Source organism: Ochlerotatus camptorhynchus, unplaced genomic scaffold (genome assembly GCF_037179485.1).
Source record: "Ochlerotatus camptorhynchus isolate MF236.1 unplaced genomic scaffold, CSIRO-AGI_Acam_v1.1 ptg000051l, whole genome shotgun sequence".
Classification (NCBI taxonomy): domain Eukaryota; kingdom Metazoa; phylum Arthropoda; class Insecta; order Diptera; family Culicidae; genus Ochlerotatus; species Ochlerotatus camptorhynchus.
The window spans coordinates 233,737-259,380 of record NW_027040541.1 but is presented as its reverse complement, the minus strand read 5'-3'; the positions used below and the strand labels follow the sequence as shown (position 1 = coordinate 259,380).

At 40.0% G+C, this 25,644-nt stretch overlaps 1 protein-coding gene across 1 annotated transcript; it reads left to right on the top strand.

Moving 5' to 3' along the window:
* The first annotated feature begins 1,800 nt into the window (after positions 1–1,800).
* Positions 1,801–25,423, top strand: Sirt7 (sirtuin 7). Its single transcript, XM_065239117.1, has 4 exons — positions 1,801–2,284; positions 2,339–4,571; positions 6,636–8,117; positions 23,150–25,423. The coding sequence occupies exons 1-4, from the start codon at positions 2,162–2,164 to the stop codon at positions 23,836–23,838; spliced, it is 4,527 nt and encodes a 1,508-aa protein (XP_065095189.1). The 5' UTR covers positions 1,801–2,161; the 3' UTR covers positions 23,839–25,423.
* The last annotated feature ends 221 nt before the right edge of the window (positions 25,424–25,644 follow it).

Sequence of the window (25,644 nt, the reverse complement as noted above, 5' to 3'; positions counted from 1 at the left end):
TTGATTCTAACTAGTTTTCAATCCGACAAGTAGGCTTACTCAGATCGGGCTTTTCCGCTGCCTTGGGCCTTAAGAGAGGAGCGGACTGCCCCAATAAAATTTTTATGGTTATTTTGTTTAACAACTCAATGAAATATTACTGAAACAAAAGTCAATTTATTTATATCCGTTCCTACTAATTTTTCCTCGGTTTCTGCTTCATAGCTTGGAACCAGCTGCCAAATTATTTTATTTCCTTTGTTTCAATCACAATCACACAAAAGCACGTTTAAAAGCAGGGTTGCTTCCACTCACTTGCTATAAAAAAATGATTTCCTGAATTTCGAAATCATTAGATGTAATAATGATATTTTGTTCTTGTTAGATACAAGAAGAGGTTGAAAGGCAAGTGATTGACTCATAAAATCTGTCAATTTCGCTACCAGAGTGCTGCAATCAGCGATCTTATGATTCGTGAGCGTTCACTCAGAGTGAGCGCTCGCGAGTCGTAAAATCGCTGATTGTGACTATCTGAAAGCAAATTTGACAGGTTTGATGTGTCAAACACTTGCCTTTCAACCTCTTCTTGTATCTGACAAGTACATAATATGATTATAACATCTAATGATTACAAAATTCAGAAAATCATGTTTTTATAGCAAGTGAGTGGAAGCAAGCCTGTTTAAAAGTACAATAACGCAAATCATAATTTTATTGATAGGTTATTAGACAATTTCAGCGTACGTGGGTACAATTCCACATGTGCAAGAAAATAAGCTTCGCTTTGGACAATAATTTCTCATAGCTATAAAAAAAACAGGAAACAGCGCCGTCTCTGGGGTAATTCTTTATGGGAATCACCTGAGGGAGAGTCGCGAAGAGAGAAAAATGGAACGTCAAATGCAGCCGTCTGGCTGTCACAAACTGTCATTGGGAGCCAAGCAATTTTATGATGCTTTTCTTACAGTTGAACAAGAATACACAAGGCGGTTTTGAAATCTTGCGTAAAACAATTTATGACAAACTGTTGTTTCCACCTATTTTATTCAATGGGACACAGTTTCTTTTTAATTCATTCAAAATACACACAAATCAATATTGAAAGATACCATCAATTGAGGTTTTGTCAAAACATCTAGTAGCGTACCAAACAGAAAAGTACAGTTTCTCACTGCACGCTGAATAATCTCAAACAATCACTACACGCTCAAAGCAAAACACGCGATTTAGCTATACCTGTTTTGATTTGAATTCAATGGCATAAATTTTCATGACAAGTAGAACAAGTATGCAATGAATTCCGTGTGTGCTATCTGCTTCTCCCTCCCAGGGAATAACTTAAGGTGAATCGCTGTGGAAGCCTTCTTTCTGCTTAATCTAATTTACACCTCGCAATTTCAAGAGTACAAATATCAGCTCTCTCACGAAACATACAACAAGGAAACTGCTGCAGTGCAGTAAACAGGGAGTTTCAATTTTGTGAGTGGTGTCGTAACAGTGCCCGAGATTTGTGCACCAGAAAACTTGAAATGATAAGGCATATCAGACATTATGACAGCAATCTTTGGACTCTTCAAGGAATCACCTTAATAGAGAGCGAGTCCTAATCAGAAAAACCCTATCCGAATCATAATCCAAATGATGGAACAACAAATGGTTTGGATGATAGCATAAACACGTCGTTAAGCAAAATAGCCATACCAATTTTATTAGGGAGGTTGAGAGTTAACTTTGTATCTTTTTGTTCCAGTGTATTTACCAATTCCTTTCTCATCGATTCGTCACCTGAGCGCCTAGTTCGAGTTCGACCCTGGTGTTGTGTGATGCGAGACCTGTCGAGTGTGTACGTGCGTTCTTGCTGAAGGAGGAAGAAGAAATAAATAAACAATAATAAAAGTTAATTCGATAGAATTTTGTCTAATTGTTGAGGAAATACGTGCGAAATAACGAAAAAATCAGCCTCCAGGTGAGTCCCGGGGTACTCGTACTTCGATTCCGCTAGTCGGTAACTGCAGTGCCATTTGAATTGGATGGAAAAACATATCCCGGAATCGGGACATCAACAAAGAATCATGGATCCTGCTTTTGGTGATGCATAAGCGATAATAATATGGATGCGGTAATTATCATCTCTGATGGGGAGTTGAGCTGAATTTCGTAAGTGAAGAAAAAGAACACGTGAATGATGCGCTTAAAAGGTATCAAAGTATCGGCAATCCTCGAACAGGGGACCAAGCGATGCCGGCGGTCCGAAACGAAGCAGGAGGAATGTCCCAAAAAGAAAAAGCTTGATCTGTGGAAAAAGGTGAAAGGGATTCTGTTTTTGAGAAATGGTGCTAATTTTAGGTTTTTTTTTCAGATCGTTTCAATTTTGAATAAAGCTGAATCGAAACGAAGCGGTGACGATGAGCGATTGCTAGGGAATCATAAAACAATGGTCAAGCAGATTCTGGAGAGAAGGAAGCGAAGGGTGGTTTACAAGGAACGAATGATCGAAAGGGAAGATGATCCGAAGGAGATTGAGTTGAAGGCATTTAAATTAGCACAGTCGATAGTAAAGTCCAACCACTTGGTGGTCTATACTGGTGCTGGCATAAGTACTTCTGCAAAGATTCCGGATTATCGTGGCAGCCAAGGGATCTGGACGCTGCTGGCACAGGGGAAGGATATTGGGGAACATGATTTGTCTCTGGCTGATCCGACGTACACTCATATGGCACTTTTTGAGCTGCACAGGAGGGGAATGTTGAAACACGTTGTATCGCAGAATTGTGATGGATTGCATCTGAGATCTGGAATGCCAAGATATTCCTTATCGGAAGTGCATGGAAATATGTATGTTGAGGTTTGTAAGAATTGTAAACCAAATGTTGAATATTGGCGGCTGTTCGATACCACCCAGCTTACATCCACTCACAAGCACAAAACGAATCGACGATGTCGAAAGTGCGGAAAACCGTTGGTTGATACGATTGTACATTTCGGCGAGCGTGGACAACTGAAGTGGCCATTGAACTGGGCCGGAGCAACACCACACACTGAAAAGACTGATGCCATCCTCTGCCTAGGCTCTAGCCTCAAAGTCCTTCGGAAGTACACGTGGCTTTGGGCCACCGATAGGCCGATGAAAAAACGTCCCAAATTATTTATAGTCAACCTTCAGTGGACACCGAAGGATAAGGTTTCATCTATCAAGATTAACGGGAAATGCGACGAAGTGATGAGACAGGTAATGAAGAATTTAAACATCGATGTTCCGGAATATACCCGCATTAAAGATCCCATTTTTGCTCATGCAACTTTACTACTGCCCGAGGAACAGCACACAGCCTCTCAGCCAATGCTCAAGAATGCTATCAAAGATGAAGCTACTGACGAAGGTTGTTCGTCAAATGGAGTCGATGTTAAGAAGGAACCCAGGTCGGGTAATATGGATATAAAAAAAGAACCATCTTTCCAGCAAGTTCCCATGCTTCTAAATCCATCCTGCCTTCTCACACCTCAGCAGCTTTACATAAACAATCTTCTCATACAACAGCAGCTTAACAACTATAACATCGTTCTAAATGCAGCCCAATTGCAAATGAAAAACGAATCAAAACCTGACATCCCATCTCCACTAAACCTGCCACCAAAGCTACCGGTTCCGCCTCTGGTTCCTTGCTCACCGAATGGCATTCGACCAACCAGTCCACCGGTTTCATCGCATCAATCTATCCCACCATCACCTTCTTCGGTCAATGTTATCAAAATTGACACCGCTTCTAGTCTGTTTGGAAACCTACGTCAAATGATGAACACTATAGATCAAAACGCTCCCACCTCAGACACCATACCTGCCACTGCAAGCAAAATTCACATCCTCATGAAACCGATCCTGCCGGCTGTCACGGACGTTCCCATGCTTGTCCCACTGACACCGGTGAAAACCACTCCTTCCGGTGGGGAGGATCCCAGTGAGCTTTCTTCCGGTTGTAGGAAAAGTCCGGAAAAGGGCGCAATCTTGGTATTTGAAGATCCGGTCAAAGTGAGCGAGAGCCTACCGGAATGCATTCTGCAGGAAGATGAAACTGAACAGAAACAAACTGAAATCGGAAACAAAATACATCCAGCAAACATTGAACGGAAGGAATCGATTACGAGCGAACCTGTTGAAACACAACATCAGATTGAGGGAAAGGTATTGGCAGAATCCTCAGTTGATTCATCCACTGCTCGATCTAATGGAGGAATTGGTGAAACGGGCGATCAGATTGGAAAAGGTGGTTCGATTCGTGTTCCGGAACCAACGAAGGTAACGTTCAATGAGATCGCTATTTCAAAGGAAGGTATGCCCAAGACTAGTAAACATCCACAGTCAGCAGTGGATGGTTCTACAAATGAAGAACATTATGGAAAGGGTTCGAGTCCGGATGTAGAAGATAAAACCGTGGCGCGCAAGAACAGTATTGATGAAACCTCTGAAGTCGGTAAATCTAAAACAGTAAATCATTCTGAGAGGTCTTCGGAAGCTTTACCGACATCAGGAGTGGTAGCTCATGCTAAATATGTCACGAATTTAACGGGAGTCAAAGTGGCGACTGGAAAACAGAGTAAGTTTGATTTTATGTAATGTAATTATGTATTCCGGTATCAATATGGTGTTTAGCGGTATCGCGGTAGTTTCACCGTGTTTGTTAAGTTTCTAGTTCCTATCACAGTTATTATTAATATTCAAGCTGAATTCAAGCGACAATTTTACTCAGTCTAGTATTCTCCTAATAGAATCGGTGAAATATCTCTCGATTTCCCTCAAATTCATCCTGGATACCAGAGGAAAATTATACTCATTCACTGAGTAAGCTCACTTTCTACACTTTTGAGTTCAATTCTTCTCAGCCCCTGAGTTACTGTCGTGGAATTTTGTGCAGTCTTTTTCCTCCATCTTTAATGCAGGGTATCTACTACCTGGAAAACCTGGAATTTTCAGGGAATTTTATTTTACCTAGAGAAACCTGGAATTCTCAGGGAATTTTCAAATCCCTTTACCAATCTAGTTTTTGATAGTATACTATTTCATATTATAATACAAACAACTTTATCTTTCTCATTAGTTACCTTTACTCTTTGAACATAATAATTCCGGAGTAGATTTTTCTTCAGTAACAACATAAATTCTTAAGCTTGAATTGTGATTTTTAGGTTACTGAAACATGGATAATTCCTACAGATTTCAAAGGACAATTTTTTGAAATTTTGGGCCGATGAAATCAAACATGGAGGAATTTTTAAGAATCTGGAACGAAACAAATATTCAAGACTACGGGCATAGAATAAATTAAGGGACTTGCAAAAGTTTTAAAACTTTTGAACTCTAATGAATAAATTTAATGAAAATTTCCAAGGATCTCTAGGAATAATTTCAAGGAAATGTAGAGGAAAATATCAGAGGATGATTTTTAGGAGACTAAAATCTAAGGATTCATTTTAAATTAGTCCGAGAATTCTGTGGTGCATTCCATGGCAATTCGAAATTCTGACAAAAACTGGAATGTAATTTAGATGAGACTTTTCTAATGGACTTGTAAGGAGAACTAAGTGAATTCTAAGGAGAACTCCAGGCTACTTGTAAGTAGAATTACGAGAGAAGAAGGAGAATCCAAAGGAAATCTGAAAAGAATAAATGAAAAATCGAAGGATAATTCCAAAAGTACTCTTAGGAGTAGTTAGGGTAAATATAGCCATGAAGATGCAGATATATAATCTTGCTGCTAGTTTGTTTGTCCCTTTCTCAGACCCGTTAATTCCATTAGAATCACGTCACTATTACAGCTGTTCCTTCTGCTGACACGAAGAACGTTTGTTTTTAAACCTTTCGTAGTATTAAACAAAATGCGATGATGAGTTGGTGTAGCGCGTTTTTACATGTGATTCCGTGAATATTTATAGGAGTTTGTGAACCGAATTGTAAGTTTATAACCTTGTCTCCATGTATCATCATTGAAATTAAAATTAAACCCCATCAAAAAGTGTTAATGATTTTTTTCAAAATTTCATGTTGTACGCTCTAAAAATGCTACGAAGCAAGAAGGCTACTCTTATGGGACAAAAAGACCATATTTCTAAATGAAGTAAAACTGATAAGTTTGTTTTCCAAAATTTCACGTATATAGGAAACATAATTGTCCAATTGTGCTAATTTCTGAACATTTTTGTACAATTTAATACATAAACGTAGGGGTGGCACTCTTGCCCCGTAAAAAGTTTATTTTTAGGAAATATAATTTTTGATTAAAGAAAATATTTAATAATTAATTGTTATTACTGTATCAATCAACCATCAATAGTGACGTCTCAATGCAGAAACTATGAAAAAAATAAATGGGAAATACCGAAAACCTTATTTTATGATGCCTTATTCTTATAAAAAACTAGCATCAACACAAAATTATTTTTTGCATTTTTTTTTTACGACTTCGATTCGGACAGAACTTTTTAGAATGCTTCATAGGAGTACCGTGCATAGGTTCATCGTGAGATAGGATTGAAATGATTTCATTTTCAAAATATATTGAGGGTGGCACTCTTGGCCCGGGTGACCTTCTTGGCCCGGGTGACCTTCTTGCCCCTAGTTCTCCAGTATCTTTCTAAATGTATGCTTATTTCATTCTTTACAGACATTATTCCAACGCCAAAACCACCTCGAGAGCCCACCACCAGCCAGCCCCCACCCAATACCGTTAAAGTAATTCTCAGCCACAGCCCAGTGTTTAATTTGTACGAAAGTGCCCCCAAGTTTGTGAACGGATTTCCTCCCGGGTTGACGCTCATTAATCCGATCAAGTTTCAATTGCCACTTAAATTGCAACCAACTTCAACCAATGCGCCTGTTACGGCCAATCCTCAACCGCTAACTGGGATAACCATCCCAACGAAAATTCTGGGTGATAATAACAGCAAAAATGTCCCAACGCCACCGGCCAATCCTATCGATCGGAAGATTCTCGCCGCCAGTAGAATCATACTGGGAGGACAGCAACCTATACAACCACGTCTGATTCCACCTCCAAAGCCGACTGATATGTTGAACCTCAAGAACTTCCGGTTAAGCAAATCGGTAGGATCAGATACCGAATCCCCGGGCAAACAGGAGATCTTGAGCAATGCCAAGCCGGCTGGTTTGCAACTTCCGAAAGTAGCTAGTCCACAGCATTCTCCCAATGGAGTTCAAATGCGACCACCGATGATAATGAATGGTTCCATTTCACCCCAGCTAATTTTCAATGGAATGCCAGCAATCATCACCACCAATGCGAATGCACAAAAAGCAATTCCAGTGAACCCTGCCCATCGCTTCCCGATAGCTTATGTCCTGAACAACGGCTTGCCAAATCAAACTGGAAACATCGTTCTGCTGACGGCACCTCCCAGGTCAGTCAGTCCTTCGAAGGCATTCTCCCCAAACCTCTCTCATGTTCCAATTTTCAAAACGCCAACCAAATTGCCACAAAGTCCCCCGGATTCTTCGTCGGACCAATCGATCCAGGAGACACCGACAAAAGATTACACTAAACCGGGTTCACCTTTCACCGATGATGACTCGAATCAAACACCGAACAAGTCATCACCCCGTAGATCCAGACGGTTAGAATCAGAAAATAATGATGAAAATACTCCCGAGGAGATCACATCGGAAAAATCGAACTCGGAAACGGCACAGAAAACGGACGTGGATTCAACTCCCGAAGCGACGTCTCCATCTCCCGGGCGAACTCGTAGCTTCCGCATCCGCAAAAAGACCGATTTCCTCAACATCAAACATCCAGAGAAGAAACGGCCCAAGAAGGACACGCCGAAGGAATTCGCGGAGGATCCTATTGAAAAGAACTCGGATGGCGTTACGGAGACAACAACGACGACGATGACAACTACGACAATGACTTCGTCGTTGGCAGAGTCAGTTAAAGTACAGGAACCACCTAGATCGGTTGCTGATCAACCGGTGTTGCAAACTATTGTGATGTCACCTAGTGCTTCGATTCTGAGGACGCCTCCAGCGACTCCAACAGGACCGACGCTGCCGATGAGAAGTTTCCTCACGTTTTCCTCACCCGGTGCTTACCTTCAACAGTTCGTAACCGCACCGATGGGCTGTGCAGGTGAGTCATTGCTCATTGTAATTATTGTTGAAGTCGAACCATTGTTTCGATTGAGTCATTCTTATTAGGCTGAATTTTCGAAGAGGTCGCTGTTGAAGCAATGGTTTTTTTTTTTTTAATTGGAGGCTTGACATAAATTGACTTTACACAAATTGACGGTGGTGTAGTGGTAAGCGTGGTTGCTTCTGACCTCAAATGGCCTGGGTTAAATCCCAGCCGGCTCCGCCGGGATTTTCTGAGCCATCAAATCTTTGATCACGTCTTCCTTCAGAAGGGAAGTAAAGCCTTTTGTCCCCGGTCCATGAGTTGATAACATTGGTACCCAGTACGGAAAACATCGATCGACGGACAATAAATCAAGGAAAAAACATTCTAGGATTGAGATAATAATGTTACTCGCCTTCTGGAGTATAACCTGTGCACTAGATACTTTTCTAGTTCGTTTTCGTACAAAGCTGGTGATTTTTGCTCATAACATCGCTATTAACACTATGCACACTAGTGAAACTTGCATCAATTTCATTGGAATTTTCTTCTTCTTCCTGCTCTTCTATTGAATCATTATCCGAGAAACATGGGTCATTGCTCTCTTCTTCTTCTACTACTTCACACTCTTGTTGTATTTGTTCCTGTGCACTGGATACTCGTACCGATTTAGCTTTTGTTCCTGTGTCAACTGGTTCCTCGGTACGCTATTATGTATTTCAGCTTGTATCGTATCCCGCGACATCTGGTCCAGATGTCGTGTGATTATCCGGTTGCTCTTGGATAACCTCACCAAACAGTTTCGCTTACCGATAGTACGCGTTACTATTGCAGGCGTCCAACTTGCCTTCGGGTTGGTATAGTATCGTACGATAACACGATCTCCCTCTTGAAACCGAACGTTCCTCGATCCTTTGTAATTCCTCACTTGGGAAAAACCGTCCAATGTAACATGTCCGATGTACAACTTGACTAGTCAAAACGTCCTATGTGGTTTTTGCTATATTGTAGCATGAAATTCAAATCAAAATTGTGATTTTACCAACAATCAATACGAAACTAACGATTTTAAATTGGCTCACCACTTTAGTAGCCTATTGGTCCCAAGCAAACGATTAACGTACCCTATTCTAGTTGAAATTCTATTACTACACTATGTTTGTTTTGATTCGCTATGAAAGTTTGACAGATAACATCAGGGGTGTGTGGATTCATGCAGAACATGCAGGGGTGAGTGAAATAGCTTGGGACTGCTTGGGACCGTTGTTCTGGTACTGAGTGAGCCAAAAATAATAATGATTTTCTTCGGGACCCAGTGGTCTTAGAGTTACCTCTATGATTTTACCGTTTCTACTGATTTTTCAACGTTATTATTCACTGACTGCATTAAAAGTAGTATTTCAAAATGAATTGTTTCTAAACTGTTAAAATAATAATATGTCGAACTTTAACTTCGATTTTCTCAAAATAATGGATATTTTTTTTTTATATCTTTATTAAGGAGACTTTCAGCCGTTTGCTGGCTCGTCTCCGCAAATAATGGATAGGTTACATTGGTCTATTTGAAAAGTGACACGAGAATTGTCTATTTCACTTTTTGCTCCACCGCTGATGACTTCTCATTAGCGCGTGGTAACATCACCGACAAACCGACATGAATGATCATACAAATTACAAAGGAATTTCTGCTCAAAGTACAAAACTGACATCTGTCGCCGTGTTCGCGGAAAATGTTTATCCTAGCCATGAACACGCGTACAAAATTTATGAGTTGGTTCGTGTCTAATCTATTTCGGACAAATTATTTTTATCTAGATAAAACATTTCAGATGGGATCGCTGCACATTTGAATCGGCCGTTATGGATTCTCGATCAAGAGTTAAGTTTAAGTTTCATGTCGGTTTGTCGGTGGTAACATCAAGTCCAATGATGTACGTAGCTCTCTTGGTAAAATCCGGGTACACAATGTGCAGTGTTGCGAAACCCATCAGAATATTAGTTACCATCTCGCGCACGTTGGAACTATAGTCGCTATATTCATAGTCTGGCGGATAGAATTTCGATCTATCAAAAAGCGGAACCAATTCAATATATTTCAACCATTGAAAAGGTACTATCAACTTTTATAAACAAAACGTTGATTATTCTTTACTCGCCAATCGAATGCAAATTACCGGCATCATCGGATAGGGGAAACTTTCTTCAACCCAAAGATGGTGTTAGTTTGCGTAGGCGAGCCTTGAGTCACGAGAAAAGGGCTTCCGAAGTTTTGTTCGCAACAGCTGATGTGCTCTTTTCTGTTGTTGGTCGTGATTTGCTCGATTGGTTCCGCTATTTGACCGCTCAATTGGTTCCCGAGATTCTATCCGCCAGACTATGAATATAGCGACTATAGTTGGAACATCCTCTAGCTAGACACTTCAATCAACAATCAATACGAAACTAACGATTTTAAATTGGCTCACCACTTTAGTAGCCTATTGGTCCCAAGCAAATGATTAACGTACCCTATTCTAGTTGAAATTCTATTACTACACTATGTTTGTTTTGATTCGCTATGAAAGTTTGACAGATAACATCAGGGGTGTGTGGATTCATGCAGAACATGCAGGGGTGAGTGAAATAGCTTGGGACTGCTTGGGACCGTTGTTCTGGTACTGAGTGAGCCAAAAATAATAATGATTTTCTTCGGGACCCAGTGGTCTTAGAGTTACCTCTATGCTTCAATAGTGAAGCCTTGAGCGTTCTCTGCTTGGCCATTTGTAACAGGATGACCTGGACTTGTAAATGTCAGCCTAACTTAATTAGCTGCCAAAAAGCTTTTGAATTTAGCCGCCGTAAATTGTGACCCATTATCGCACACGATTTCCTTCAATAAGCCAAAACGAGAAATGCACTCTAGCCTCTTCTCCAACACGAACTCCGTATAACATCTCCGCTTAGAGAACACTTCTATCCACTTCGAAAGCGCGTCGACAACAATCAGAAAACTGATGCCTTGAACTGGACCAGCAAAATCCAAATGAACTCTCTCCCATACACTTTGCGGTGGGTGCCACGGTTTCAGTTTGGCTTTCTCCGGTGATGGTTGGCTAGTAAGGCACTCGGAACAGTTTTTGATATGTCTTTCCAGTTCCGCATCGATGCTTGGCCACCACACAAAGCTTTTCAATACGGATTTACTCTTCACAATTCCTAAATGAGAACGATGTACTTGGCACAAAACATTTCGTATCATTTCGTTTTCGTTTTGGCGGTGTAGCTAAGCTACACCGGTGCTAAACCGCCGAACACCGAAAAAAAACTCAGGATGTAGCTTGCACCTTTGTTTACAAACAAATGATGATGAGCTGTCAATGACTCGCGCTTATTTCTGCTTACACTACACCGGTGTAGTGTAGCAAAAACGAAAACGACATCAGTTTCACCCCGCATCACCAGGTCGTCTGCCACCGACAATTCTCCCGCGGTATTACCATAGAGGTAACTCTAAGACCACTGGGTCCCGAAGAAAATCATTATTATTTTTGGCTCACTCAGTACCAGAACAACGGTCCCAAGCACTCCCAAGCTATTTCACTCACCCCTGCATGAATCCACACACCCCTGATGTTATCTGTCAAACTTTCATAGCGAATCAAAACAAACATAGTGTAGTAATAGAATTTCAACTAGAATAGGGTACGTTAATCGTTTGCTTGGGACCAATAGGCTACTAAAGTGGTGAGCCAATTTAAAATCGTTAGTTTCGTATTGATTGTTGGTATTACTATAGAGGTAACTCTAAGACCACTGGGTCCCGAAGAAAATCATTATTATTTTTGGCTCACTCAGTACCAGAACAACGGTCCCAAGCAGTCCCAAGCTATTTCACTCACCCCTGCATGTTCTGCATGAATCCACACACCCCTGATGTTATCTGTCAAACTTTCATAGCGAATCAAAACAAACATAGTGTAGTAATAGAATTTCAACTAGAATAGGGTACGTTAATCGTTTGCTTGGGACCAATAGGCTACTAAAGTGGTGAGCCAATTTAAAATCGTTAGTTTCGTATTGATTGTTGGTATTACTTAATGCGTCGTTCAACATATCATTGTTTCTTTTACCGGACCTCAACCACTTCCTTATAGCACAAAGCTCCGGATCTTTACCCGTTTCTTCCCGAAACGTATCACAATCAACAGTAGCTATGTCACCCATATTGAGAAGGTTAACATAACTATCGTCTTCCTTCCACAATTCCAGGATTCATGTGGAAAGCTCGATGGAAAATCCGCATTTTCTCGGGAGCCTACGTGTTACCTGATAACTAAAACCTGCTAGAAAATTGGCCCAGCGCTGCATGCGACTAGCTGCTATTACCGGTATGCCTTTGAGTGGGTTGAAAAGCGACATCAACGGTTTATGGTCCGTTCGAATCACGAATGTGTTACCCTCGGTGTTACTAATCAGATAATGATTTTTCGCCGCGTGTAGAACCCGTGAGGCACACGCTACTGGCCTTTCTCGGCCATTTCTTCTGCACTAAGATAGCTGAAACATCTTCCATTGACGCGTCACAGATTAAAAACAACTTAGCTTTTGGATTAATATGCGCCAATACGACATCTTTGCATATCTCTCCTCTTTCGCCTTAGTGAAAGCTACTTGACACTCCCTTGACCAAATGAACTTAGTTCCTTTCTTACAGGGCTCATGATTTCTGCAATGTTCCCCACAAATCTGGCGTAGTGATTAATCAGTCCCGCAAAAGCTCTCACTTCCTGAATGTTCTTCGGTTACTGAGCTTCCTGAATCGCTTTGACAGTATCGTGCCTGCTTTAGTACCTCAAATACTCTCCCTAGATTTTCCAGATGCTCCACATCAAAATTTCCCGTGACCAGCACATCGTCCAAACCCGTTATACCGCACAGTAGCTTTTCCAGTTCCCGTTGAACGATACCCGACGCCGGGCGCACACCAAAAGGAAGACGATTAATTTTATACACTCCTTTACAGGTAGATATGGCACAGGTCACCCGAGACTCTTCATCACGGTCAAATTGGTTGTAACGCTTCGAAAGATCCAATTTACTGAATTGCTTCCACCGTTTAGCTTGCTAAACACTTCTTCAACCGTAGGCAAAGGATGAATAACGTCTTTCACGTGACGATTGACCGTACTCTTATAGTACCCACATAATCGAACTGTTCCGTCACCTTTCAGCACAGGAACCAGTGGAGTACCCCACGTCGAACTATCACACTTAGTGATCACTCCATCTTTCTCCATCGCATCTAACTTGGACATAACCTTGTCAACAAATTTGCATGTCGCTGGTCTCGGTTTCCTGAAAACCTTTTCCGTACTTTCTTCCAACTCAATCCTTATAGAGCCATAATTGTATGTTCCCAAACCTTCGCTGAATAAGTCCTGATACGTGTTCAACAACTTTTGCAACGCATGATTTGTTTTATCTTCAACTGCATGAACGGTCGAAAGTCCTAGGTCGAAAGCACGAACAAAGTTCCCAGCAAGTGTGGACATCCGTTTTCTACGACCGCGAACGTTAACGCCTTGCGAATTCCGCTGAACTCAATCACCGGTTCAATCAAACCTTTCACAAGCAACTGCTCTTCACCGTAACCCGTTAATCGCAAATTTGTCGACTTCAATTCACACGCACTCATGTTCTTATTGAAATACGACAACGAAATCACTAAGATTGCTGTTCCTGTGTCTAAGCATTCTATAGGTTCTACCACTAATCCTCACCTATGTTTCCAAAGGAACATCATAGACTTGTTCCTCAACAGAAAGTTCACCTCATCCGTATCCTCCGAATTGTGCTCTGGTTGCTCCTGTCCTCCAACGAAGTAATTTCTCTTGGAGGTACACGCCGATTGCAGGTGGCCCCGTTTGTTGTTCTTTCGATAGATGTATTCTTTGAATCGGCAATCTTGCTTGAAATGGCCTATACGCGATTGCATGCCAAGCACCGATTGTCACCAACACCCGTTGAATTCTTCGCACCACTGGAACCTCCTCGTTCGAAATCATTTTTTCCTCGTCCCATCTGGAAATTTCTGCTGATTTGCCTTCTTCCGGTTCGTACTTGATTGCTATTTCGTATGCCCGTTCGAACGTCAGTTTCTCGTCTTCCTCGTAGATTCTCTCGTATGCTCCCATTTCGTCATTTCTTGACCGATTTTGCTAAATCAGATTTCAATCGATCGGGAATTGATTCTAGATTAAAGAACGGATGTGCGTAGTTTTTGTTTTATTCTAGAATAATAAAAAAAAATCTGGGTCAGACTGCAGACTGGACAATTGGGTTCTTTAATTTTGAAAAATGTATCGTTTTTTATACATCATTTGAAAGAGCTTTGTTTGTTTTTAGCACTGCGATATTTTTTTCAAACCCACACACTTTCATCACGATTTTTAAATCATGATTTAAAGCAAAATAATAACTTCACTGTTTGACACTAAACTAACAAACTGACAGCTCGCTCCCATACAAAGTGACACTGAGGGGCGCTAATAAGGTGATTTTTGCAAATGTAATCGTATTTATTTGAAATAGTTCCACTGTACCAAGATTGATGAAATTTTGGGTTTGGGTTCCATTTTTAATGCAGATTACGAATATGCATTTTCCTCAATAGCCTTAAAGAACCCAATTTTTTTTTTTTTTTTTCTTTTCCTTTATTTAACGTCGGTCTCTGTTCCGCAATCTAGTGCCAATCACCGACGGACATCGATTGCCATCCATTGACAGCAATCGAATGTGCAGGAAGGCAGCTTCCACACCTGCGTAGAATATCGCACCCATTCAACACACATACATGGGGCGAGACCAACGGCTTTACTTCCCTTCCGAAGGAAGACGTGACCAGAGATTTTTATGCCTCAGAAAAATCCCACCGACCTCGGCTGGGATTGAACCCAAACCCATTGGGGTGAGAAAGCAGTCACGCTTACCACTACACCACCGGCGCCGGCCTGAATCCAATTCTGATAGATATCTAAATATCAGATTTATTCCTCAAACAGAGAAACCGGTAGGGCTTTTATTATAAACTCCTGCCGAACAAAATAGTACTAGCCATATCAAGCTGAACATTGCATTGTCCTAATTAACATTATCGATTCTCTTAGTCGACTTTCTCTTTCGTTAATAACTTGAGCACATATAACCGTTTCTTGTTGTGTTTGTCGTATTAGATGCTAGATAAAAGCTTATTTTATCGATCTGTGTGCAAAAATACCTGGGAATGTCTTTACATGACCGTGGGGATGCAAAGAGAAAGTATACGAAGATAATCTGTCAATGTTACTTAGAACCTAATGCAATGTTCAGCTTGATATTCAATTAGGATTTTACTACATTACTCCGAATGCCGTTACCCAAATGTCACTTTCCCGAACGCTATAACCGCGAATGTGAAAAGAACGAGCAGCAATCAAAAGAAGGTAGAATCTCTTTCAGGGAAGTGGGAAATCGGGGTAATGACCGCCATTGTTTATTTTTTAAGGATAACTAACACCAATGTTTAAAGGAAGCATGCCATTAGAGAGTTGAAACTTGTTTCAGGGTAGCCTGCGAACAGGGGAAACCTTGAAAACCGACAATTTGGCGGGAGAACCGGGAAAACCAATAACACCTTAACATATTCCAACAACCATTAAAGTGAATAAGAGCGGAAAATTGCAAATAGTTTTTTTTTTTTTTTTTTTTTTAACTCTTTATTTGTTCCAAATTCAAAATAAATTACATTTCATTTTTAACCTAGGTGCTCCAGTTACTACAGTAACTTACCAGCCTTAATTGTTATGATATATATCTAAGTGTTTTTACATTGTTCCTGTTTTTTTTTTTGCAATTCAGTATTTTAAACAGGTTTTTTAAACCTGCATGTCAGTATAACAATTGATAGCTTAAAACTAAATAACTAAAACTAAATCTTATCTAAGTATAAAGGGAATTAATCGTTGCAATTGAGGATTGTAACGATTTTTGCCGGAAATTATTAATTATTTTGTTGGACATTTGTGCTAAAGTCTCAACATTCGAAATTCTATGTACTTCGGTAGTACTGTACCAGGGAGGCAACTTCAAAATCATCTTCAGAATTTTGTTCTGAATCCTTTGAAGTGCTTTTTTCCTGGTAGTGCAACAACTAGACCATATTGGCACAGCGTAAAGCATGGCCGGTCTAAAAACTTGTTTAAATATTAGAAGTTTATTCGTCAGGCAAAGTTTGGATTTCCTGTTTATAAGAGGATACAAACATTTTATATATTTGTTACATTTGGCTTGAATGCCCTCAATGTGATCTTTAAAAGTTAATTTATGGTCAAGTATTAATCCAAGATATTTCACTTGGTTTGACCAGGAAATTGGAACTCCGTTCATAGTGACTATGTGACTACTACTAGGTTTCAAAAAGGAAGCCCTGGGCTTATGTGGAAATATTATAAGTTGAGTTTTGGAAGCGTTGGGAGAAATCTTCCATTTTTGTAAATAAGAAGAGAAAATATCTAAACTTTTCTGAAGTCTGCTGCAAATAACACGAAGACTTCTTCCTTTAGCGGAAATGCCTGTGTCATCAGCGAACAAAGATTTGTGGCAACCCTGAGGCAAATCAGGGAGGTCCGAAGTGAAAATGTTATACAATATAGGCCCAAGAATGCTACCCTGAGGAACTCCTGCTCTAACAGGTAGTCGATTAGATTTGGAATTTTGATAATTTACCTGCAGAGTTCTGTCAGTTAAATAATTTTGAACTAATTTCATAATGTAAAGTGGAAAATTAAACTTTTTCAATTTAGCAATCAAACCTTCATGCCAAACACTGTCGAATGCTTTTTCTATGTCTAGAAGAGCAACTCCAGTTGAGTGGCCTTCAGATTTGTTTGAACGAATTAAATTGGTAACTCTTAAGAGTTGATGAGTAGTTGAATGCCCATGGCGAAATCCAAACTGCTCATCTGCAAAAATTGAGTTCGTATTGATGTGAAGCATCATCCTATTCAAAATTATCTTTTCAAAAAGTTTACTTATTGAAGAAAGCAAACTTATTGGGCGGTAGCTAGAAGCTTCAGCTGGATTTTTATCCGGCTTCAAAATTGGAACAACTTTTGCATTTTTCCATTTATCAGGAAAGTATGCCAAATGGAAACATCTGTTAAATAATTTTACCAAGAAAGACAAGGTACTCTCTGGGAGTTTTTTGATGAGGATATAGAAAATTCCATCATCACCTGGAGCTTTCATATTTTGAAACTTTTTAGTTATAGACCTTACTTCGTCCAAATCAGTCCCCCAGGAATCATCAAAAATATTTTCCCGAGAGAAAATATTCAGAAAATCCCCAGCAACCTGATTCTCAATAGGACTAGTAAGACCCAAACTGAAATTATGGGAACTCTCGAATTGCTTAGCAAGTTTCTGAGCTTTTTCCAAATTTGTGATCAAAATTTTACCACCTTCTTTAAGCGCTGGAATTGGCTTTTGAGGTTTTTTCAAAATTTTTGTGAGTTTCCAAAAGGGTTTGGAACTCGGGTCTAATTTAGAAACATTATTTTCAAAAGTTTTGTTCCTCAGGGCAGAGAATCGCTTTTTAATTTGTTTTTGCAAATCCCGCCAGATAACTTTCATGGCAGGATCGCGTGTTCTTTGAAATTGTCTCCTACGGACATTTTTAAGACGGATCAAGAGCTGAAGATCATCGTCTATTATAATTGAATCGAATTTAACCTCGCATTTTGGTACTGAGGCAGCTCTTGCTTCAACTATAGAAGTAGTCAGAGATTCAAGAGCATAATTAATTTCATCTTTGGTTTGCAAAGGAATGTTTGGATCGAAGTTATATTCCATAAATGTTCGATATTGCTCCCAATCAGCCCTATGGTAATTGAAAGTAAAGCTGTTGGGATTAGAAATTATTTCTTGGGATATTTCAAAAGTTACTGGAAGGTGATCAGAACCGAAGTCAGCATGGGTAACCAATTGGCTACAAAGTTGACATGAATCAGTTAAGACCAAATCAATAGTGGAGGGATTTCTTGCAGAAGAAAAGCATGTTGGGCTGTTTGGATATTGAATAGTGTAATAACCTGCAGAACAATCATCAAACAGAATATTACCATTAGAATTGCTTTGAGCATTATTCCATGAGCGGTGTTTTGCATTAAAATCACCAATAATGAAGAATTTAGACCTATGCCGGGTAAGTTTCTGGAGGTCACCCTTGAGAAAATTCTTTTGCTGGCCTACGCATTGGAATGGCAAATAGGCAGCTATAAACGTAAGTTGTCCAAATTTTGTTTCAACAGAAACTCCCAAAGTTTCAAAAACTTTGGTTTCAAATGAAGAAAGAATTTTATGCCTGATTCGTCTATGAATAATGATGGCAACGCCACCACAGGGTCCATCAAGACGATCATTTCTATAAATCAAGTAATTTGCGTCCTTCTTAACCTTATGGTCAGGTTTAAGGAACGTTTCAGTTATAACGGCAATATGCACGTTATGAACTCTCAAAAAATTAAATAGCTCGTCTTCATTATCTTTAAGAGATCGAGCATTCCAATTTAAAATGTTTAATGCTTTAAAATCCATTACTGAATTTTAAAGTCATGACAATATTATTAGCAAATTTTACTCCAGTTTGAATAGCATCAAACATGGAGTTAGATTTAAACATATCAGAAATCATGTCAATTAATGAATTCTGTAAAAATTCCATTTTAGGAGCAGTAATGCTTCCTAAGTCAAAATTGTCAAAATTTCCGTTAGAACGTTGGTTAGTATTTTGATTTCTACCCGCTGCAATAGCAGCATAGGTAGCTCCATTAACTCGCTGAACATTGTTAGCAGCGAGGGGAGTAGGTACAGATGAAACATTTGAAGCAGGGGTGATATTTGTACCTACGGGTACGAATGTAGAATTTGTTCCTCGCTGACCGTTGTTAACAGCAGAGGAATTTATACCTGGTCGGAAACGTGGAGCGTTTCCTACCTGTCGGTTAGAACGAGATTGAAGGATCGCTTTGCGAGTCTTACATTCCCAAAAATTGGATTTGTGGTTTTCACCACAATTTGAACATTTAAATTTCTTAGGATCTTCCTTCACAGGACAGTCGTCCTTTGCGTGAGAGGAATCACCACAATTCATGCATTTAGCTGGCATGTAGCAATTTTTAGTTCCGTGACCCCATCCCTGGCACTTACGGCACTGAGTGAGGTTTTGAAAATTTCCTCCAGTCTTCCTGAAGTGTTCCCACTTCACTCGGACATGGAGCATAAGGCTAGCTTTTTCTAAGGCCTTAAGGTTGTTTAGTTCACTAGACTTGAAGTGAACTAAATAAAAATCATTAGAAATCCCGTTGCGCGAATCGCCAGGACGGGATTTCATTTTCATTTTGATTACTTGGAGTGGCACAACTCCAAGTAATTTTGCCAGTTCATCTTTGATCTGATCCAGGGATTCACCATTGGGCAGTCCTTTCATGACAACCTTGAACACACGTTCAGTTTTGGTGTCGTAAGTAAAAAATTTGTGCTTCTTCTCAGTAAGATACTTGAGAAGACATTTAAATCCGTCCAAGGTTTCAGCCAATACACGGCATTCACCCCGACGTCCAATTTGTAGTGAAAACTTAACTTTCACGAAATTCAAAAGTTCCATGCGAAGAGCATGGAAATCGGTAGTGGTTATCACAATAGGGGGAATCTTTTCCTTCTTGGCATTAAGCCGGGAAAGTTTACTAGAATTTTTCTTGGATGATGGATCATTCTCATCATCCGTGAGCAAATCAAATTGATTACTCAAATTAATTTCTTCAGAAGGGGGGTCAAGAGTTTGCCCCTTTCTTTTGCGTTTAGGCGCCATGGCGGCAGTAAATTTTTTATCCAAATCGACTTCCAAGCAGATTACTATAAGAATCTGAAGGATCGAAGAGGAATTTTCCAAATCGATATCCAAGAAGGATTACCTCGAGTAGGGTCCAAACAAGGATCGAAGAGGAATAAGAGGAGTTGAACAAGGTAGAAAATTTTTACAGGTTGAGCACTGAAAAGTGCGATTATGCGATTATCCAAATCGACTTCCAAGCAGATTACTATAAGAATCTGAAGGATCGAAGAGGAATTTTCCAAATCGATATCCAAGAAGGATTACCTCGGGTAGGGTCCAAACAAGGATCGAAGAGGAATAAGAGGAGTTGAACAAGGTAGAAAATTTTTACAGGTTGAGCGCTGAAAAGTGCTGTTTAAATTTGTTGTAGCTTTAGGTAGTAGTAACACTTCCTTAAGCAAAAAGCAAATAGATCCGCACGGCAAGAGAGCACGATGCGGACTGTTGAAATTGCAAATAGTAAATTTAATCATTATACCACATTATACTTTACTATCAAAATTACCCGCATTATCAAAGATACCCCGTTTTACGGTACCTTGATTTGTTTTCCGTCGATCTTGTTTTTCGTGCTGAGCACCAATGCTACCGACGCCAGGGAGCCAGCTCCCACACCTGGACCCTACGCATCGACCCATCAACTCATGAACCGGGGACCAACGGCTTTACGGAAGGCGTGATTAAAGATGTTATGCCTGGCGGCGCCGGCTAGGATTGAACCCAGGCCTGCTGGGGTGAGAGGTAATCACGCTTACCACTACACCACCGGCGCCGCTATTTTTTTTACGGTACCTCGAAAATAACGTGTTATAGTTAGTTATAAACCAGGAAAATACCAGAAATTTTAAAATGAAAATTCACTGACCACCCTGGAATTGTTTCTATAAAGTATTGTTCAAATTATGATGGAGCGTATAGAAGCAGAAGAAAGGACTTAGGTCCGACATTAGTGTACGTGTGATTCGAGATACTTTTGTAATACATGACATGTAATTCAGAGTCAGGATAACCCTATTTTTTCCTGGGTGATACGTAATAATTGAACTAATCTTACCTATATGGGAATTGTGCTAAGTTACCCCGAACGTCATTTCGCCGTACGCCGTCACCCCGAATTCCACTACCCTAAATGTGAAAACAACGTGACAGCAATCAAAAGAAGGCAAAATATCATTCGGAGTAATGGCGTTTAAGGTAATCGTAGCACAACCGCCCTCCCCATGGACATGGAGGTTGACGGTACTGAAGCAAAGGGTTATGTTTAATTGCTTTATATTTGCAACGATGATGATTTCCTATAGTGACACATATCACCTTCTTAATGCTTCAGTATGCCTCAAACGATTAATTCTTGGTTGTTAATAGAACTTCCTTGATGAAATCGGCTGCTTCACGCAGACTGAGCAATTCTGATTATAGTATTAGATTTGTTCTGTATACAGAGGAACTGGAGGGGCTTATTATAATCTTCTCACCAATAAAGTAATGATCTTCTAGTAAATTTTGCATATAATTTTATTAATATTTTATTTTATTTAAGCATATTATTTTTGTTACAGTCAATTAGCATTAGCATACGATACAAGAGATTTAATATTACTTGCTCGTTTTTGCGTAAAATAATCAATATTTAATTGACTTGTAATTACCTTTGAAAGTTTTTTTTTAATTTTTTATTTCTTGTTCTGAAAATTTTCTCAATTTGGTTAGAAGTTTCGAAGCTAACGCATGTCCACAGGCCTAATAGAAAGATAGACAGAAAAAGTGTATCGTGAAGAATGGTTGCATTCAGGGTTGCTTCCACTCACTAGCTATAGATGAGTGATTTTCGGAGTTTTGAATTCGTTAGATTTTGTAATGGAGATTTGCGTTGTTGGATGCGGGAGGAGATTGGGTGGCGGGTGTTTGACGCATAGAACCTGTCAATTTCGCTTTCAGAGTGTCGCAGTCGGCGGTTTTATGATTCGTGAGCGCTCGTAGAATCGTTGATTGTGACTGCAAGTGGATCTGGCGGGTTTTGTTTGTCGGACGCTTGCTTTTTGACCTTTTCTTGTGTCTAACATGTGCAGAGTATCATTATAGCGTCTAATTGTTTTGCGATTCCTGGTTGCGTGAAATATATTTGTGAGAATATCTTTTTGAGATTTTAGTTGTCACGTTTTGTTTGTAGTTTATATTTTATTTCTTTCATGTAATTATCGTAAATAATAGATACTTCGTCCATATATTCGTACTTTGACGCGAAGCGCTGTGGAATATGAGATGCTCGATGACCTTGGAGGGATCGATTTTGCTTACTGAGCAGAAAATCATGGATTTAACTCCAAGCTCTTCCACAGCACAATAAATCGCCACCATCATTTGTATATTTGATATTGAACATTAACCTCGGAAACTATTTGCATATCAAGCGAAAACGTAGTCCTGTATTGTCGCGAAGCGTTATGGTTCTGAGATGCTCGATGACCCTGGAGGAATCGTTTTTGCTTACTGAGCAGAAAATCATGGGTTTAATCCCAAGCTCTCCGTCATGACTCTTAAAATTCATGATCACTAAACAAAATGAATAATATGTTCTTTCGATAGCCGGCTATCGAGAGATTAAATAAACAACAAATAAACAATACATACTTTTGGTTGCATCGCCAACTTGGGGTGAATCCTAACCAAATACCCTTCCCAACCTTCCAACTCCGTACCACTTATGAGGGTGTCGCTAAGTCGGTGGCCTCTCGTTAAGTAAGTACTACATCAACATTTCCTTCAATATCCCTAGTTATGGTAAGGATGGGCGTGGCCGGGAATAGCGACAGTCATGCTTCTGTTACTCTTATTTAGATTGGAACCAATGTTTACTCCCCAGCATTATTCCTGAAAGTAGTCTAACTGAGAATTTCAGAAGAGACGTGAGTGTCGCTAGTATCCAATCTACGAAGTATATCATAACAACGCTAACGCTAGGTAATCGTAGCACAACCGATATCGTAACCCTCTATAGAGGCATTCTTACGGAACAATTTTTTTATTTGAACAACCGCAATTCCTCTACTCATAGCTTGGTTGGTCGCAAAAATGTATACTAGGCATATCAATCAAGGACCTAATCCCTATAACCATCAATTTCTTCAACTCCTCACAGCTGAATCGGCCCAGGACAAGGTTAAACGTATTCTGAACTACTGCAAGGTGCTTCAGGCGCAAGGATCCGGCACACTGCCCCAGTGGTACGACGTGAATTACGCATACTCCGGACTGCACAGTATCATCCATCCACCGCCACCGAATGTGAACCTTTGGGGCGGCTCACCGATCAAACGGGAGGTCGCTATCGAGTGTAAGTTCTGCTTCGAAAACTATCGACAGTACGTTTGTCAATTTTACGTCCCGCAACCGGAGGAATTCGCGATTAAATCGGCGAGACGTGGGAAGATGATCGTTTGCGAGTGCTGCGATTTCTCCGACGAAGAGGAAGAACTACAGGAAGAGGTCAAAGAGGAAAGGAAAGAAGAAGAAGAACAAGGGGAAGAGAAGAAGCCTTTGGATGAGCAAGTAGAAGTAAAAGAGGAAGCGGATCCAGTTGCATCGACTTCTAAGGAGGAGATTAAGAGTGAGGTGGAATCCGATGATTCGGAGGATAAGCCCTTGGTAAAGAGGGAAGTTACTGACCGTGGAGAGGTGCAGGAGAAACGATTGAAAGCCGAGAAGGAACCATCTTTGGCGTGTAAGGAGAATGCGGTCAAAGGGCCCGGCAAGAAGAGTCGCGTCAAGCCCGGTTGGTACGGTAAGGGTTACGGTAAGTTAAGGAAGAAGAAGAAACGCTTTGCCTAAGGAAAAGCGCAGAATGGATGGCATTCATTGCATTTTCGACAGGATTTCGCGTTTTTGTGTGTTGCATTTTTTTTTAGTTTAAGTTTGGGCATCCCGAATAAAACTTTACAGTATCAACATACCATGTACTGATAATGTTATCACTGTAACCCATTGTAATTTTGTTGTATTTAAACAAGACATTTTTCCGCAGATTTCTAAATTAAAACGTGGGGCATTTTTGAGCGGTTCACAGTTTTGTGTGGAACCGAAATGGTCAAGTCCAAAGGTTGAAAGTATCATAAATAAAGCTCAATAATAATAATGAAGTTGCGTGTGACATTGGCAGGCGTATCGAACCGAGCCGAAAACGCCTTTTGAGTCATGTGCGTCATGTGGCAATTATTGTACTCGATCCCAGAGCGGTTTAGATCTTAAGAGTAGGTCCTCGTTCTAAATAATTACGAATTTTACTACAAACGATCTCGCTTACACTACGAATCAATCAAAATAGTTGTCCATATTTCGAACTTATTCGATCGTAATATTTTGAATGAGGTTAAGCTGGTCTGCATTGCATCGTAAAGATGGGAAAACATTTAAACGATTGTATTTAATACAACGTGATTTTACATTTCAATTTTTATTCGGGATGTCATCTATGTTCGTTTGCAGCTTGTTTAATTTTGTTACTCTCAGCAATGCAGTTTGTTCTTGAGCAGTAACTATATTGCAACTCTTCGCATGTCGGTCCCATAGTAGTTTTTGTCAAAACTGTGTTTTTCAATGCAAATGGTAGCTAATCACCCATATTTGCATAATACTGGAAAACTCAATAACTTTGTTCTGAAAAAGTTTGAAAAGACAGTCAAATTTGTTGTCTCATCACATAAGAAGCAATGGTTCGAATCAAGCCTCAAATACGATTTTCTCGGCTTGCTGATTTTCGCCATGGACGGACATGAGAAGAGCGGCAGTACCTATACAGATGTGGCATTACAGTATATCGATCGATAGATTCGTATTGTTTCCTCCAAAGTGACGGGATATAATCGCGTGATGGTCATTAATTTCCCCTCCTTCTTTAGTATGCTAACATTTGCCTTCCATAATCACTCATAGGTAGCTTACCGATTTTCGTTTTAATCCTTATAAAAACGTAGGACATACTTCTACAAGCGTTGGAAACAACAAATCAATACGTACATATATAGAAACAAACCCTGATAAACGACGATCTCATATTCAGAACAAATCGAAAATATAGCCTCCACCACGTTTGATTTATATATTAAGACCGACTACTGGTCATATACTTTTCAAACGATTCTGAACGTGTAATTATCGCTTGAACAAAATCATAATTACAAACAAACATGAACTGCATTACAAAGCATGCTTTCATTAACGTTAGAAACGAAAGTAAACCAAGTTCTATAATAATAAAAAAAAACAAAATCAATGTGTGTATTTAAAATTGCTCTACCTACTTGCTAGGGTGGAGCACCGAAAGTTGTGTACATTTTAAAACATTAGCATTAAGCCGGATCCGATATGTAGTGTTTAAGTTGAGGAGGGTCGCATTTTCGCTGGGAGTAGTGTAGAACTATTTACTAGCATTCGAATATAAAGATTCAAAGAAAATCGATGCGAGACTGTGTTGTTTTTGTCCGAAAGTCCAAACCGGATGTATTAGACGAGGCTGCACTGAAGCGAAGACAACATATCAAGAAGACTGGCATCTCTTCCAGAATCCAAGCGACAGATACAGTAGCGCTGCGTTCGAGTGAAGGTGGAAGTACTGCATATAAAAATGAGCAAAGACAC

Bases quoted from the DNA above. Each gene is read 5' to 3' on its own strand.
- Sirt7 (XM_065239117.1), top strand. From the start codon at position 2,162: ATGATGCGCTTAAAAGGTATCAAAGTATCGGCAATCCTCGAACAGGGG. The intron at 2,285-2,338 runs GTGAAAGGGATT...TTTTTTTTTCAG, and splicing joins AGCTTGATCTGTGGAAAAAG to ATCGTTTCAATTTTGAATAA. The intron at 4,572-6,635 runs GTAAGTTTGATT...CATTCTTTACAG, and splicing joins AGTGGCGACTGGAAAACAGA to ACATTATTCCAACGCCAAAA.